This window comes from Stegostoma tigrinum, chromosome 17 (genome assembly GCF_030684315.1).
Source record: "Stegostoma tigrinum isolate sSteTig4 chromosome 17, sSteTig4.hap1, whole genome shotgun sequence".
Taxonomy (NCBI): Eukaryota; Metazoa; Chordata; class Chondrichthyes; order Orectolobiformes; family Stegostomatidae; genus Stegostoma; species Stegostoma tigrinum.
Window position 1 is genome coordinate 64,263,953 of NC_081370.1, and position 15,656 is coordinate 64,279,608.

At 42.9% G+C, this 15,656-nt stretch overlaps 1 protein-coding gene across 2 annotated transcripts in view; it reads right to left on the reverse strand.

Moving 5' to 3' along the window:
- Nucleotides 1-697: 697 nt before the first annotated feature.
- LOC125459525 (golgin subfamily B member 1-like) overlaps nucleotides 698-15,656 on the reverse strand; it is a 114,649-nt gene continuing 99,690 nt past the window's right edge. For both annotated transcript variants that reach the window (XM_059652216.1, XM_059652215.1), the window contains one exon: nucleotides 698-1,582. In XM_059652216.1, coding sequence (XP_059508199.1) covers nucleotides 1,424-1,582 — 159 coding nt within the window. In that variant the 3' untranslated portion in view covers nucleotides 698-1,423. The remainder of the gene's footprint in view (nucleotides 1,583-15,656) is intronic.

The window sequence follows — 15,656 nt, forward strand, 5'->3', positions numbered from 1 at the left end:
GGAGAGAGTGGTCTCTCCGGAAAGTAGACAGGGGTGGGGATGGAAAAATGTCTTGGGTGGTGGGGTAGGATTGTAGATGGCGGAAGTGTCGGAGGATGATGCGTTGTATCCGGAGGTTGGTGGGGTGGTGTGTGAGAACGAGGGGGATCCTCTTTGGGCGGTTGTGGCGGGGGCGGGGTGTGAAGGATGTGATTAACTGGGTTGTGTTCACAACCTCTCTAATTTCTTACAGCCTCGGATACAACGGTTGCCATACCATGCTGTGATGCATCTGGATAGTGACAGTAGTATCAGTGCAGTAATGCACCAGGACTGATGCTGCTTAAAATCATGGATTCCCCCTTCCTAACTGAACTGTGGGCGTTCTTACTCCATGAAAGAGCGCAGAAGACTAAAAATGTAGCTCATTATAAACTTCTCCAAGGGAATTTGGTTTGGGCAATAAATACTGGCCTATCCAACGATGTGCCCACCCTATGAATGAATAGAAGAGGTGAACAGATACAGCATCTAGGGCGAGTGGGATCTAAGGTTATGAGGAGAAAGCAGGATTAGCCCAATGAGTTGACAATTAGCCATGACTGTGAAGAATGCTGGAGCATGCTGGAAGGGCCGAATGGCTTCCTCCTGCCCCATCTTCTATATTTCTTTTTAAGAAAAATCACAAGTATTCATTCAATGAACTGCTCAACAAGAATGTGATGCATTTTATCTTTTAATAAGAACTTTTTAAAACCTGAAATGAACTGGTATAATATTTTCAAAACCTTTGCTGCACCCAGGTTACAAATATCTTGTCATAATCAAGATGAAAGTAACATTGTAGTTAAATTATCAAATGATTTCAGTGTTTCTCGAGCTACCTGCACCATTTCAAATTATAAATAGATTTTCAAGCATAAAAATAGTCTTTCATTTTTTACTAGGTGTCTACCTTGAATACCAGAATTAAATAATACTGTTTTACACACTGGAAAATATACATAATTTTACATTTCTTCACCACCATACATAGAATAACTTGCAGCAGAGCAGAGTAACTTCTGAATTTAACAGCAAGCAATTATAGTCTGAAACAAAGTTCACAATCTCACCTCAAAGAAAAACATCTTGACAATACACTTCATACAATACACACAATGTACTAAGAATTTACAGAACTTTAATTCATGCTTGTAATTTTTAGTTTATCTAAAGTTTAGAAAACTGACGAGATCAAACGGAGCATTGATTTTGCATCTCATCTCTCCCCTGACTTTAACAGAGTAAATTATGGTAGCACCTGAAACCAAGATTTCACCCCATATTCTCAGTTTTCTAATGGGCAGATTAGATTAAATCATAAATGCACCATCACCCCACTGTCTCACCACAACTATGCATATAGTTCCCAAAATCGTTTCCTCTAGTCAATGTTATGCACCTATAAGAACCCTGTCAAGCACATGAAAACAAGAACATGTAGTGTCACAAAATACACAAAGACTAAGTAGCGAGTTCTGGCCCTTGAGCTCATTATCTTTGAGCAGTACAAGCTTCGGCTGCGCAGCCACCGTTTGAAGGACAGTGCTCCTCTCTTTACCTGTGTGAAAGAAATATAAATAAAAGATAAAACTGTGGGCTATAGTAAAAGAATGGGGCAAGACACTAGCTGGATAATTCAGGTGGCATAGGCATTGAGACAGAATTGCCTTACTTATACTGGAGTCTTTGATTATTAGCAGAGAGAATAAACTAAGAAAATGTTGTCACTGAACACAAGACGCCAAATTAACATTTCAATGGGCAGAAGGGTATCCATTCAAGAAACTGAATTGGAAGCCTATCTTGATTAATATCAGTGGATGGCAAGGCAGTTAGCACAGGATACTTGTAAGACCACATGACAATACGTATTTACATTTGAAATATTGTGAGCAGTTTTGGGCTCTGTTTCTAAGGAAAGATGTTATGGTCTGAAATAGGGTTCAGAGGAGGTTTACAAAAATTATCACAGGGATGAACAGCGTGTTATATAAGGAGCGGTTGCGAACTCTGGGTCTGCACTCTTTCGAATGTTGAGGGGGTATATCAATGAAACTTACAAAATACTGAGAAACCTGGGCAGAGTGGTCGTGGGGAAGATAATTTCACAAGCAGGAGAGATTGGATCCACGGTCACAGCGTCTGAGTGAAGGGATGACCCTTTAAAGCGGAGATATGCAGGAATTTCTTCAGAGGGCGGAGGATCTGTGGTATTCATCACCACAGAAGGGTTCGAAGCCAAGTCATTGATTGAATTTATGGCAGAAATGGGTAGTTTCTTGATTAGTAAAGGGATCAAAGATTACGGACAGGAGGCAGAAGATTGGGGTTGAGAAACATATTAGCCATGATCAAGTAGCAGAGCAGTCTGGATGAGCTTATAGTCCACACAGGAGCAGAAATAGGCCATTGGGCCCATGGGTCTGCTCTACTATTCAATGACATCATGGCTATCTGAGAACCCTCAACTCCACTTCCCTGCCCAGTGCCTATAATCTTTGATTCCCTTACTGATGAATAAACCTTAGAGAGAAAAAAAACATTTTTTAAGGTTTTGGAGTAGATCTGTAGCTCTGTTGTGGGTGTTGAGGTTGGTTGGCTCGCTGAGCTGGTTTGTTGTTCTGCAGACATTTCATTAACGTGCTGGGTAACATCCTCAGCGCAGCCTCTGATGAGGTGTCGGTGTATTTTCCCGTCTGGTTTTTAAAATTCTGGGGTCCATTGCGATAGATTGCCTCACTTCTGGGTTTCCTCTATAGTGGAATGTATATGGGGTTGAGGTCAATGTGTTTAGTAACAGCATGCTTCGTGGGCTGCCATGCTTCCAGGAATTCTCATGCTTGTCTCTGCCTAGCCTGTCCCAGGATCACGGTGTTGTCCGAGTCAAAGTCGTGGTTCTCCTTGTCCATGTGGATTGAGATGAGTGAGTATTGGTCATGTCTTTTTGTAGCCAGTTGGAGTTCATGTATTCTTGTTGTTAGTTTCATAGAACATAGAACAGTACAGCATAGAACAGGCCCTTCAGCCCACGATGTTGTGCCGACCATTGATCCTCATGTATGCACCCTCAAATTTCTGTGACCATATACATGTCCAGCAGTCTCTTCAATGACCCCAATGACCTTGCTTCCACAACTGCTGCTGGCAACGCATTCCATGCTCTCACAACTCTCTGTGTAAAGAACCTGCCTCAGACATCCCCTCTATACTTTCCTCCAACCAGCTTAAAACTATGACCTCTCGTGTTAGCCTTTTCTGCCCTGGGAAATAGTTTCTGGCTATCAACTCTATCTATGCCTCTCATTATCTTGTATACCTCAATTAGGTCCCCTCCCCTCCTCCTTTTCTCCATTGAAAAGAGTCCGAGCTCAGTCAACCTCTCTTCATAAGATAACCCCTCCAGTCCAGGCAGCATCCTGGTAAACCTCCTCTGAACCCTCTCCAAAGCATCCACATCTTTCCTACAATAGGGCGACCATAACTGGACGCAGTATTCCAAGTGCGGTCTAACCAAAGTTTTATAGAGCTGCAACAAGATCTCACGACTCTAACTCAATCCCCCTGTTAATGAAAGCCAAAACACCATATGCTTTCTTAACAACCCTGTCCACTTGGGTGGCCATTTTAAGGGATCTATGTATCTCCACACTGCCAAGAATCCTATCCTTAATCCTGTACTCAGCTTTCAAATTCGACCTTCCAAAATGCATCACCTCGCATTTATCCAGGTTGAACTCCATCTGCCACCTCTCAGCCCATCTCTGCATCCTGTCAATGTCCCACTGCAGCCTACAACAGCCCTCTATACTGTCAACGACACCTCCAACCTTCGTGTCATCTGCAAACTTGCTGATCCATCCTTCAATCCCCTCATCCAAGTCATTTAAAAAAAATTACAACAGTAGAGGCCCAAGGACAGAGCCCTGTGGAACACCACTCACCACTGACTTCCAGGCAAAATATTTTCCTTCTACTACCACTCGCTGTCTTCTGTTGGCCAGCCAATTCTGTATCCAGACAACTAAGTTCCCCTGTATCCCATTCCCCCGACCTTCTGAATGAGCCTACCATGGGGAACCTTATCAAATGCCTTGCTGAAGTCCATATACACCACATCCACAGCTCGACCCTCATCAACTTTTCTAGTCACATCCTCAAAGAACTCGATAAGGTTCGTGAGGCATGACCTGCCCCTCACAAAGCCGTGTTGACTGCATTTAATCAAGCCATGCTCTTCCATATGGTCATAAATCCTATCCCTCAGAATCCTTTCTAACACCTTGCAGACGACAGACGTGAGACTTACTGGTCTGTAATAGCCGGGGATTTCCCTATTTCCTTTCTTGAAGAGAGGAATTACATTTGCCTCTCTCCAGTCCTCAGGTACGACTCCAGTGGAGAGCGAAGTTGCAAAGATCTTCGCAAGTGGCGAAGCAATTGCATTTCTCGTTTCCCAAAGCAGCCGAGGACAAATCTGGTCCGGGCCTGGCGACTTGTCAATCTTAATGTTTGACAAAATTTTCAGCACATCAGCTTCCTCTATCTCTATCCATTCCAGCATGCACACCTGCTCTTCAAAGGTTTCATTCACTACAAAGTTCGTTTCTTTCGTAAAGGCAGAAGCAAAAAACTCATTTAGGGCTTCCCCTACCTCCTCAGACTCTACACACAAGTTCCCTATGCTATCCCTAATTGGCCCTACTCTTTCCTTGACCATTCTCTTATTCCTCACATAAGTGTAAAATGCCTTTGTGTTCTCCCTAATCCGTTCTGCCAAGCTTTTCTCGTGCCCCCTCCTAGCTTTCCTCAGACCATTTTTGAGCTCTTTCCTCGCCTGCCTGTAATCCTCTAGAGCTGAGCTTGACCCTAGCTTCCTCCACCTTATGTAAGCCACCTTCTTCCTTTTGATGAGAAGCTCCACCGGTCTAGTCATCCAAGGTTCCTTTATCTTACCCCTTCTTGCCTGTCTCAGAGGGACATATTTATTCATCACTCACAACAACTGTTCCTTAAACAGTTTCCTTCCTGTTTGTCTGATGTAGTGTTTCTCGCAGTCTCTGCAGGGGATCTTGTAGACGACATTGGTCCTGTCCATGGTGGGGAGTGGGTCTTTAGTTCGAGTGAGCACTTGTTGTAGGGATGATGTGGACTTGTGTGTCACTCTGATGCCCAGCGATTGTAGAAGTCTTGTAGTGTGTTCTGATGTGTACCTGGTGTAGGGTAATGTGATGAGTGCGTTGGGGCGTGTAGACTCTTTCTGATGCTGTTCATGTAGGCATCTCTTGACCCAGTTTTTTGGATATCCATTATCCTTGAACCCTTCAAAGAGGTATTCCCCCTCCCCTTGGACATTTTTTTTCATCTCTACGCAGTGAGTACAACCTAACCTACTCAGCCTCTCCCCACAGAAAACTCCCTCCATACCCTGAATAACCTAGTTAACCTTCTCTGAACTACCTCCAATGCTAGTTTATTTTTCCATAGATAAGGAGACCAAAACTGTTCGAAGTATTCCTGCTTGTTTTGACTCATGCCTTGTATAGTTTTAGCATGATATCCCTATTGTTATTCTATTTCTTTTTAAACTGAAGAAACGACAGTACAACACAGGAATAGGACCTACAGCACACCAAGCCTAGTCCAACATATGGGCGGTATGGTGGCTCAGGCATTCAGCACTGCTGCCTCACAGCATCGGGGGCTGGGTTCGATTCCACCCTCTGGCAACTGTGTGGAGTTTGCATGTTCTCCCATGTCTGTGCGGGTTTCCTCCGGTACTCCGGTTTCTTCCCACAACCCGAAGATATGCAGGCGACGGCTACTGGCCATGCTAAATTGTCCATAGTTTTCACAGATGTGTAGATTACGTGGGTTATAGGGGGATGGGTCTGCGTGGGACGCTTTGAGAGTCAGGGTGGACTTGTTTGGCTGAAGGGCCTGTTTCCACACAGTGAATTCTAAGTATACAACGCCTTTCAAAACTAAAAATCCTTTGCCTCCACGAAGTCAGCATCTCTCTAATCCCTGTCTATTTATGTATCCGTCAAGATCCCTCTCATACCTGCTTTTACCACTCCTCAGGCAGCACATTCCGCATATAGCGCTTTGTACATAAAACTTGCCCCTCACATCATCTTTAAACCTAGATAATAAAATGTGAGGCTGGATGAACACAGCAGGCCAAGCAGCATCTCAGGAGCACAAAAGCTGACGTTTCGGGCCTAGACCCTTCATCAGAGAGCTACGTCAGCTTTTGTGCTCCTGAGATGCTGCTTGGCCTGCTGTGTTCATCCAGCCTCACATTTTATTATCTTGGAATCTCCAGCATCTGCAGTTCCCATTATCTCTGATACATCTTTAAACCTAGCCTCTTTTACCATAAACTTACATCTCCTAGTAACTGACATTTAAACTGTGATATTATAATCTTCAATCTTTAATAATTTCATGGATTGAATGAATCAAAAAGATAAACTACTATACTCAGAACTAACTTTGCGTGGAATAAACTATTAAAAGGATAACGACAAACGTATGCAGGAATTGCAAGCAATTAGCCACATCTGGGAGTGGAGGCTGCATACAGCAAACTGCTTTGACATCTGCTTAATAAACTGGATGCTCTGTGCCATAGACAACTGATTGCCCTGCAGAAGTTTTTAAGGAGTTAACTACAGGAAAGCTATGTCTTTGAAAGATAGTTAAGGCCAAATTTAACAAGGAACAAGTAAATTACTTTTGATGAAAAGGCAAGCTTCAGGCTTGCAGTAATTTAGATGAAATGACTTTTAAAAAAATCATCAATCCATCACCTCAGAGACCATAGTGCGAAAATCTGTATCAGGATCGAACATCACACATTATAGAGGAGGCGATGGCCTAGTGGCAGTATCACTGAACTGTTAATCCAGAGACCCAGAGAATGCTTTGGGGACCAGGTTTGAATCCCACCATGGCAGATGGTAGAATCTGAATTCAATGAATACCTGGAATTAAGAATCTAATGATGACCATGAATCCACTGCCAATTGTTGGAAAAACCCAGCTGGTTCATTAATGTCCTTTAGGGAAGGGAACTGTCATCCTTACTTGGTCTGGCCCACATGTGACTCCAGACCCACAACAATGGAGTTGATTCTTAAGTACCCTTTGGGCAATTAGGGATGCACAATAAATGCTGCCTAGCCAGCAATGCCCTCATCCCGTCAACGAATAATGAATAAAGCAAAAGCCTCAACAGCAGAGCTTTGAAGACCAACACTGCAGAAGGACTGAAGCCTACAAACTTCCAGAAATAGATCAATACTGGTTGAAGTCCTGGCCAGATTTCACCATTAATCAGACGATAGTGAAGTCAATTGCGGGCTTATACTTGCTTACTTAATATTTGCTACATGCAATAAAATCTGAATTATTGTTTTAGTACTTGATTGCCTGTGAGAGTTCTTATTAAGTAGCCAAAGTAAAGGTAACTTGTGATGATTTGCCTGCAAGTATACCCTGGGAAAAAGGCTTGACTATCCATTCTAACCATGTCTCTCATAATTTTGTAAACTTCTAACAGGTCACCATCAGACTTTCAAGTGAAAACAAACTGAGCTTGTCCAATTTCCCCTCATGACAAATATCCTCCAAAACTGGCAAGATCATGGTACACTATTTCTGTACCATCCCCAACACCTCCGCATCCTTCTTATAGTGTGGCGACTAGGACTGTATACAATATTCCAGGCGTGACCTAACTAAAGTTCTGTACAGCTGTAACATGATTTAGCAATTTTTATACTCTATACCCCGACCGATGAAGACAAGCATGTTATATGCCTTCTTGTCCACCTTAACCGCTATATTGCTACTTTCAGGGAACTGTGGACCTGTATGCCTAGATCCTTCTGTATGTTGATGCCTCTAAGGGTTCTGCCATTTACTGTAAATTTTAGACCTTCCAAAATGCATCACCTCCCAAATTCCAACTGCCATTTCTCTGCCCAAGTCTACTGCCTATCTATATCTTGCTGCAATCCTCCAATTCCACAGCTACGCTAACCTTTACTGTTGTCTGCAAAGCTATTAATCTTGCCACCTACATTCTCTTCCATATATATTATATATATATGTGTATATTATGTACATATACATATCCTATATATAAGAACTAAGGTTCCAGCACTGATGCATGCAGAACACCACCGATCATAGGTCTCCAGTCAGGTAAACACTCTTCCACTGCTACCCTCTATCTGTATGACTAAGCCAGCTCTGTATTCATCTCAGCAGCTCACCACAGATTTCACGTAATTTCACCTTCGGTATCAGCTTTTCATGAAGGACCTTGCCAAAGGCCTTGTTAAAGTCAATGTAGACAACATGCACTGCTCTGCCCTCATGAATCATCTTATTTATATCCTCAAAGAACTCAATCAAGATTGTGAGACATGAATTCCCATTCAAAGCCATGCCGCCGCTCACTAATAAGTCCATATTTATCTAAACATGAGTAAGTTCCGTCCTGAAGGATATTCTCCAATAATCTCCCTACCCCTGACGTAAGATCACTGGCCTGTACTTTCCCAGATTAATAAAGGTACAACATTGGCTATTCTCCAGTTCTTTGGAAACTCTCCTGTGACTAAAGTTGACAGGCAGATTTTAGACAAGGACCCAGCAATTTTTTCCCTCCCCTCTCTCAGTATTCTGGGATAGATCCTATCAGCTCCCGAAGACCTGTCTGCCTTAATATTAAAACTCCCAATACATCTTTCATCTTTTACATCAACATGCCCGAGAATATCACCAGGCCCCTCTCCTGACTTAACATCCATCATGTCCTTCTCCTTTGTGAATACCAATGCAAAGTATTCATTAAGGAACTCAAACACATCCTTTGGCTCCACATATAAAATTTCCTCCTTTGTCCTTGAATGAACTTACCCTTTCCCTAGCTACCCTCTTGTTCCTTAGATACATGTAAAAAAGCCTTGGGATTTTCCTTATTCCTGGTGGCAAGATCATTTCGTAGCCCCTTGTCACCCTTCTAACTCCTTGCTTAAGTTCTTTCCTGCTTGCTTTATATTCATCAAGGGCTTTGTTTGTCTTCAGTTTCCTAACTCTGTTTCATTTCTATTTATCACTAAGCTATATTGCTCCAGTCAGCAAGACTCCCTAATCTTGCTTTCCTTATCCTTCACTCGCACAAGAGTATGCTGGTCCTGAACCCGAATCCACTGGCCTTTAAGAGATTCCCACATGACAGATGTGGATTTACCCTCAAACAGCCACCCCAAATTTACATTCCCCTGTTCCTAACTAATGTTGTCGCAGCTATCCTTCCCCCAAATTAGTATTTTCACTTGTGGACTACTCTTATCCTTATCCATAAGTAACTTAAAACTTACAGAATTATCATCATAAAAGCCAATATTTCATCAGAGGATACTGAGTTCTGAGGAAGGGCCACCAGACCCAAAACGTTAACTGTGTTCTCTTTCACAGATGCTGCCAGACCTGCTCAGCTTTTCCAGCAACTTTGTTTTTAGAACATAGAACATTACAGCACAGTACAGGCCCTTCGGCCCACGATGTTGTGCCGACCTGTCATACCAATCTGACGCCCATCTAACCTACACTATTCCATGTACGTCCATATGCTTATCCAATGACGACTTAAATGTAACTAAAGTTGGCGAATCTACTACTGATTCCAATTCTATTCATGTTACTTCCAAAAAAAAATTTATAAAATCCTTGAGGTTTGATCAGCCCATTTGGTTGGACAAATGATACAGCATCTGCAGTTCGTTTGATTTTTATTTCATTTCCCTTCTTTACTGTGACAATGCTGTCACTTTAAAAGGTTACTTAATCCTTTAATTTTTGAAAAAAAGGGTGTAATGCGGAGGCACGGAGCAGTCTACCAGAACCACGAGAGTAAACACCTTGAGACACCTGGGTTTTGTTTCAAAACAGCCTGAATGGTTGTGACCAGACAACAGGCAATAGACAATAGGTGCTGGAGTAGGCCATTCGGCCCTTTGAGCCAGCACCACCATTCATTATGATCATGGCTGATCATCCACAAGCAGTATCCTGTTCCTGCCTTATCCCCATAACCCTTGATTCCACTATCTTTAAGAGCTCTCTCTATCTCTTTCTTGAAAGTATCCAGAGACTTGGCCTCCACTGCCTTCTGGGGCAGAGCATTCCATATGTCCACCACTCTCTGGGTGAAGAAGTTTTTCCTCAACTCTGTTCTAAAGGGCCTACCCCTTATTTTTAAACTGTGTTCTCTGGTTCTGGACTCACCCATCAGCGGAGACATACTTCCTACCTCCACAGTGTCCAATCCCTTAATAATCTTGTACATCTCAATCAGATCCCCTCTCATCCTTCTAAACTCAAGAGTATACAAGCCCAGTCGCTCCAATCTTTCAACATATGATAGTCCCGCCATTCCGGGAATTGACCTTGTGAACCTACGCTGCACTCCCTCATTAGCAAGAATGTCCTTCCTCAAACTGGGAGACCAAAACAGCACACAATATTCCACGTGCGGTCTCACCAGGGCCCTGTACAGCTGCAGAAGGACCTCTTTGCTCCTATACTCAATTCCTCTTGTTATGAAGGCCAGAATGCCATTAACTTTCTTCTGCTGTACCTGCATGCTTGCTTTCATTGACTGATGTACAAGAACAGCTAGATCTCGTTGTGCTTCCCCTTTACCTAACTTGACTCCATTGAGTTAGTAATCTGCCTTCCTGTTCTTGCCACCAAAGTGTATAACCACACATTTATCCACATTAAACTGCATCTGCCATGCATCCGTCCACTCACCTAGCCTGTCCAAGTCACCCTGTATTCTATTAACATCATCCTCACATTTCACACTGCCACCCAGCTTTGTGTCATTGGCAAATTTGCTAATATTACTTCTAATGCCTTTATCTATATCATTAATATACATCGTAAACAGCTGCGGTCCCAGCACCGAACCTTGTGGTACCCCACTGGTCATTGTCTGCCATTCAGATCAAGATTTCTGGGTTTTGGTTTTGTCGGCAGTCAGAAGCTTGTTTGGGGTCTCAAAAACGTTGAAAGCCTCAGTGAATATGTTTTGGCTGCTACACTCTCAGAATTTTCTCTTAATGTTTATTCCTCCAGGATTGGAGGACTGCACATAAGAATCTGTACCTGAATTTGACTTTTTGCAAGGGGATGTTTTCATGGGATGTTCCTAAACCAGAACTGTTAATTTGTTGTAGGTACTGTATCTATTATTTGTTTAAGTTTTCCAATAGTTAAATTATTCTAAATTCCTAATTTTTTTGTTTGTATTTTAACTATAGTATTTATATAGACTGTGTTTTACTTAACATTGAGTGGTTTGGCTAGTAACATCACATTTGAAACATGCACTTCACATCTATCTTTGAAATAAGAAGTTCAGGACTGGGCTACCTTCATAAAATATTTCAAGGGTGTTTAGTGTGGTCCATAACATATTACCCCTTGACCTTGGTAGTTTGTAATTCATGTACAAGACTCCCAAATCTCTGTGCTGTAAATTTCTTTAGTCCTTCCCCATTTACATTATATTCAGCTCCTTGATTCTTCCTGCATACTTTCCCACATTCTATTCCATCTGCAAAATTTCTGCCTACTCACCTAGCCTGTTTATATTCCTCTGCAAACTCTTTAGTCCTCACGAATTGCGTTCTCACCTATTTTTGTGTCAACTGCAAACTTGGTTATTGCATATTCACTTTCCTCACTCAAGTCATTAATGTATATTGTAAATAATTGTAAAGAAGTTCTTGCTATCCATCTTGATAAAACTCGTTACTTTGCCCTCATATTTTCTCCACCTCGTTAGTTTTTTTCGTCATCATTTTTGGCTTTTAAAGCTTTCCCAATTCACTGGTTTATCACTAATCCTTGCTACATTGTATGATTTTTGTTTTGATTTAATACTCTTCTAAACTTCCCTGCTTCTGATACAAATGACATTCTACAAATGTTGGCGAAACAGGGTTTAGTAAGAGAGATGTTGAAGGAAATCAGTATTAACAGGGAAAATGGTATTGAGATAAATTGATGGGACTAAGCTGATAAATCCCAAGGGCTTAATAAACTATATCCCAAACTACTTGAGGAAATGGCCTCAGAAATAGTGAAAAATTAATGGCAATTTTCCAGGATTCTTTAGACGCCGGAACAGTTTCTACATATTCCAGGGTAACTAATATGACCCCTTCATTTATGAAGACAGGCAGAAAGAAATTCAGAAATTATAGACCAGTCAGTCTGACGTTGCTAGTGAGGAAAATGCTAGAATCCATTATAAAAGATTTAATAGCTGAGCAGTTGGAAAACAATGGTAGAATTTCATAAAGTTACAAAAGGAAAATTATGCTTGACAAATCGACTGGAATTCTTTACATTGAGTAGGTTGATGAAGGGAAGCCAGTGAATGTGGCTTACTTGGGACTTTGTTAAAAGCCTGCTGAAAATCCTCAGAAGTGATCAGTGTGTAAAATTAAAGACACATGGGATTTGGGGTAGTGTATTGTTATGGATAGAAAACTGGTTGGCAAACAGAAATAAAGAGAAGAATAAACAGGTTTTTCTCAATAAAGGCAGTGACTAGTGGGATACTGCAGTCATCAGTAAAAGGACTCAGCTATTCACAATATATATATTTGGATGAGGTAACTAAATGCAATATCTCCAAATGTACTGATGGCACAAAGCTGGGTCGGAGCATGAGTTGTGAATATTTGGGGCTTCAAAGAGGCTTGCCTCCTCATTCTTCTGAACCTCAGTGAACATAATGTTGTGAGGAGGATGTAGAGATACTTCATTGTGATTTGTAGAAGCTGAATGAGCGGGGAAATACATCACAGGTATGGATATATGAGGTTATCCACTTTGGTAGCAAAACCAGGAAGATTAAAGTTTTAAATTGACCTATTTTCTAAACAACCTATTCAGAGATGTTATTACACATCTCCAGAGGGATTGGGACTCGAAACCAGTTGAGGGGTAGGGACACTACAGCTACACCTAGATGGTGGTTTATTATCTGAATGGTGACAAATTGGGGAAGGGAACGTGCAACAAATCCTGGGTGTCCTCATACACCAATCACTGAAGGTAAACACATAGGTGCAGTAGGCAGAAAAGAAAGCAAATGATACACTGGCCTTCACAGCAAGAAGATACAAGCAGAGGTGCAGTTATGTCTTGCTGCAATTACGCAGGGTACTGGTGAGAAAATTGTGTGTAGTTTTGAAGTCATCACCGGAGGAAGAATGTTTTTGCTATAGAGGGAGTGGATTGAAGGCATACCAGATGTTTATTGGGATGCAGGACTTATGCATGGGGAAAGGTTGAATCAGTTAGGATTATATCCACAGGGGGCAAGCCTCAGTGAATCCCCAAATATTCTAACAGGACTAGTTAAGGCAGATGCAGGATGTTCCTATTGGCAGGGGAATCTGGAACCAGGGGTCATGGTCTGAAGATTAACGATAAGCCATTTAGGACAGAGATGAAGAGAAATTGTTTTCACCAGAGTGTACTGAACCTGTGGAATTTACAGCTAAAGAAAGCAATCAAAGGCAAAATATTGCATCATTTCAAGGAGTTGGACATAGCACTTGGAGCTAAGGGGGAAATAAAAGGATATGGGAGAAAAGCAGTAACAGGCTATTGAGTTGAATGATCAGCCATGGTCATAATGAACGGTACAACATTCTCAAAAGGCCGAATGGCTTATGACACACCTATTTTCTATGTTTCTGTGGTTAACTATTCTTGGTTTAACCCCTTCCTAAATTTCATCCACCTCACTGGGATATATCTTTGATGTCAGACATGAATTTCTTAAACATGCATCAACAGGGTCTTTTCTGTTTAAGTCCTTTCTCAGATAACAAAGTGTGGAGCTGGATGAACACAGCAGGACAAGCAGCATCTCAGGAGCACAAAAGCTTTGGGCCTAGACCCTTCATTAGAGAGGGGGATGGGGAGAGGGTTCTGAAATAAATAGGGAGAGAGGGGGAGGAGGACCGAAGATGGATAGAGGAGAAGATAAGTGGAGAGGAGAGTATGGGTGGGGAGGGGATAGGTCAGTCCAGAGAGGACGGACAAGTCAAGGAGGTGTGATGAGGTTAGTAGGTGGGAAATGGAGGTGCGGCTTGAGGTGTGAGGAGGGGATAGGTGAGAGGAAGAACAGGTTAGGGAGGCAGGGAAGAGCTGGGCTGGTTTTGTGATGCAGTGAGGGAAGGGGAGATTTTGAAGCTTGCAAAGTCCACATTGATACCATTAGGCTGCAGGGTTCCCAAGCGGAATATGAGTTGCTGTTCCTGCAACCTTCGGGTGGCATCATTGTGGCACTGCAGGAGGCCCAGGATGGACATGTCGTCGAAGGAATGGGAGGGGGAGTTAAAATAGTTCGCGACTGGGAGGTGCAGTTGTTTACTGCGAACTGAACGGAGGTGTTCTGCAAGCAGTCTCCAAGTCTCTGCTTGGTTTCCCCAATGTAGAGGTAGCCACACCGGGTACAGTGGATACAGTATACCACATTGGCAGATGTGCAGGTGAACATCTGCTAAATATGACAAGTCATCTTGGGGCCTGGGATTGGGGTGAGGGAGGAGGTGTGGGTGCAAGTGTAGCACTTCCTGCGATTGCAGGGCAAGGTGCCGGGTGTGGAAGGAGTTGGAGGGGAATGTGGAGTGGACAAGGGAGTCATGGAGGGAGTGGTCTCTCCAGAAGGCAGACAGGGGTGGGGATGGGAAAATGTCTTGGGTGGTGGGGTCGGATTGTAGATGGTGGAAGCGTCGGAGGATGATGCGTTGTATCCTGCAGTGCCACAAGGATGCCACCCAAAGGTTGCAGGAACAGGAACTCACATTCCGCTTGGGAACCCTGCAGCCATATGGTATCAATGTGGACTTCACAAGCTTCAAAATCTCCCCTTCCCCCACTGCATCACAAAACCAGCCCAGCTCATCCCTGCCTCTCTAACCTGTTCTTCCTCTCACTTATCCCCTCCTCCCACCTCAAGCCGCACCTCCATTTCCCACCTACTAACCTCATCCCGCCTCCTTGACCTGTCTGTCTTCCCCGGACTGACCTATCCCCTCCGCACCTCCCTACCTATACTCTCCTTTTCACCTATCTTTTTCTCTATCCATCTTCAGTCCGCCTCCCCCCTCTCCCTATTTATTTCAGAACCCTCTCCCCAACCCCCTCTCTGCTGAAGGGTCTAGGCCCGAAACGTCAGCTTTTGTGCTCCTGAGATGCTGCTTGGCCTGCTGTGTTCATCCAGCTCCACACTTTGTTATCTTGGATTCTCCAGCATCTGCAGTTCCCATTATCTCTGATCACAAAAGTCCTTTCTCAATTCACTTCACACAATTCAAACCTCCATCCCATCTAAGTCTCTTGTTCAAATTTAGCACCATTGTTTCTGACTGAAGTTCTCACTCTTAAACTTAATGCTAAATTCTACCATGTTACGGTCACTGTTACTTAGGGAATCTTTTACTCTGAAATCATTTATTAAACCCGCTTCATTACAAGTTATCATATCTAGCATTGTCTCATCTTTGGTAGAATCCACAACACAC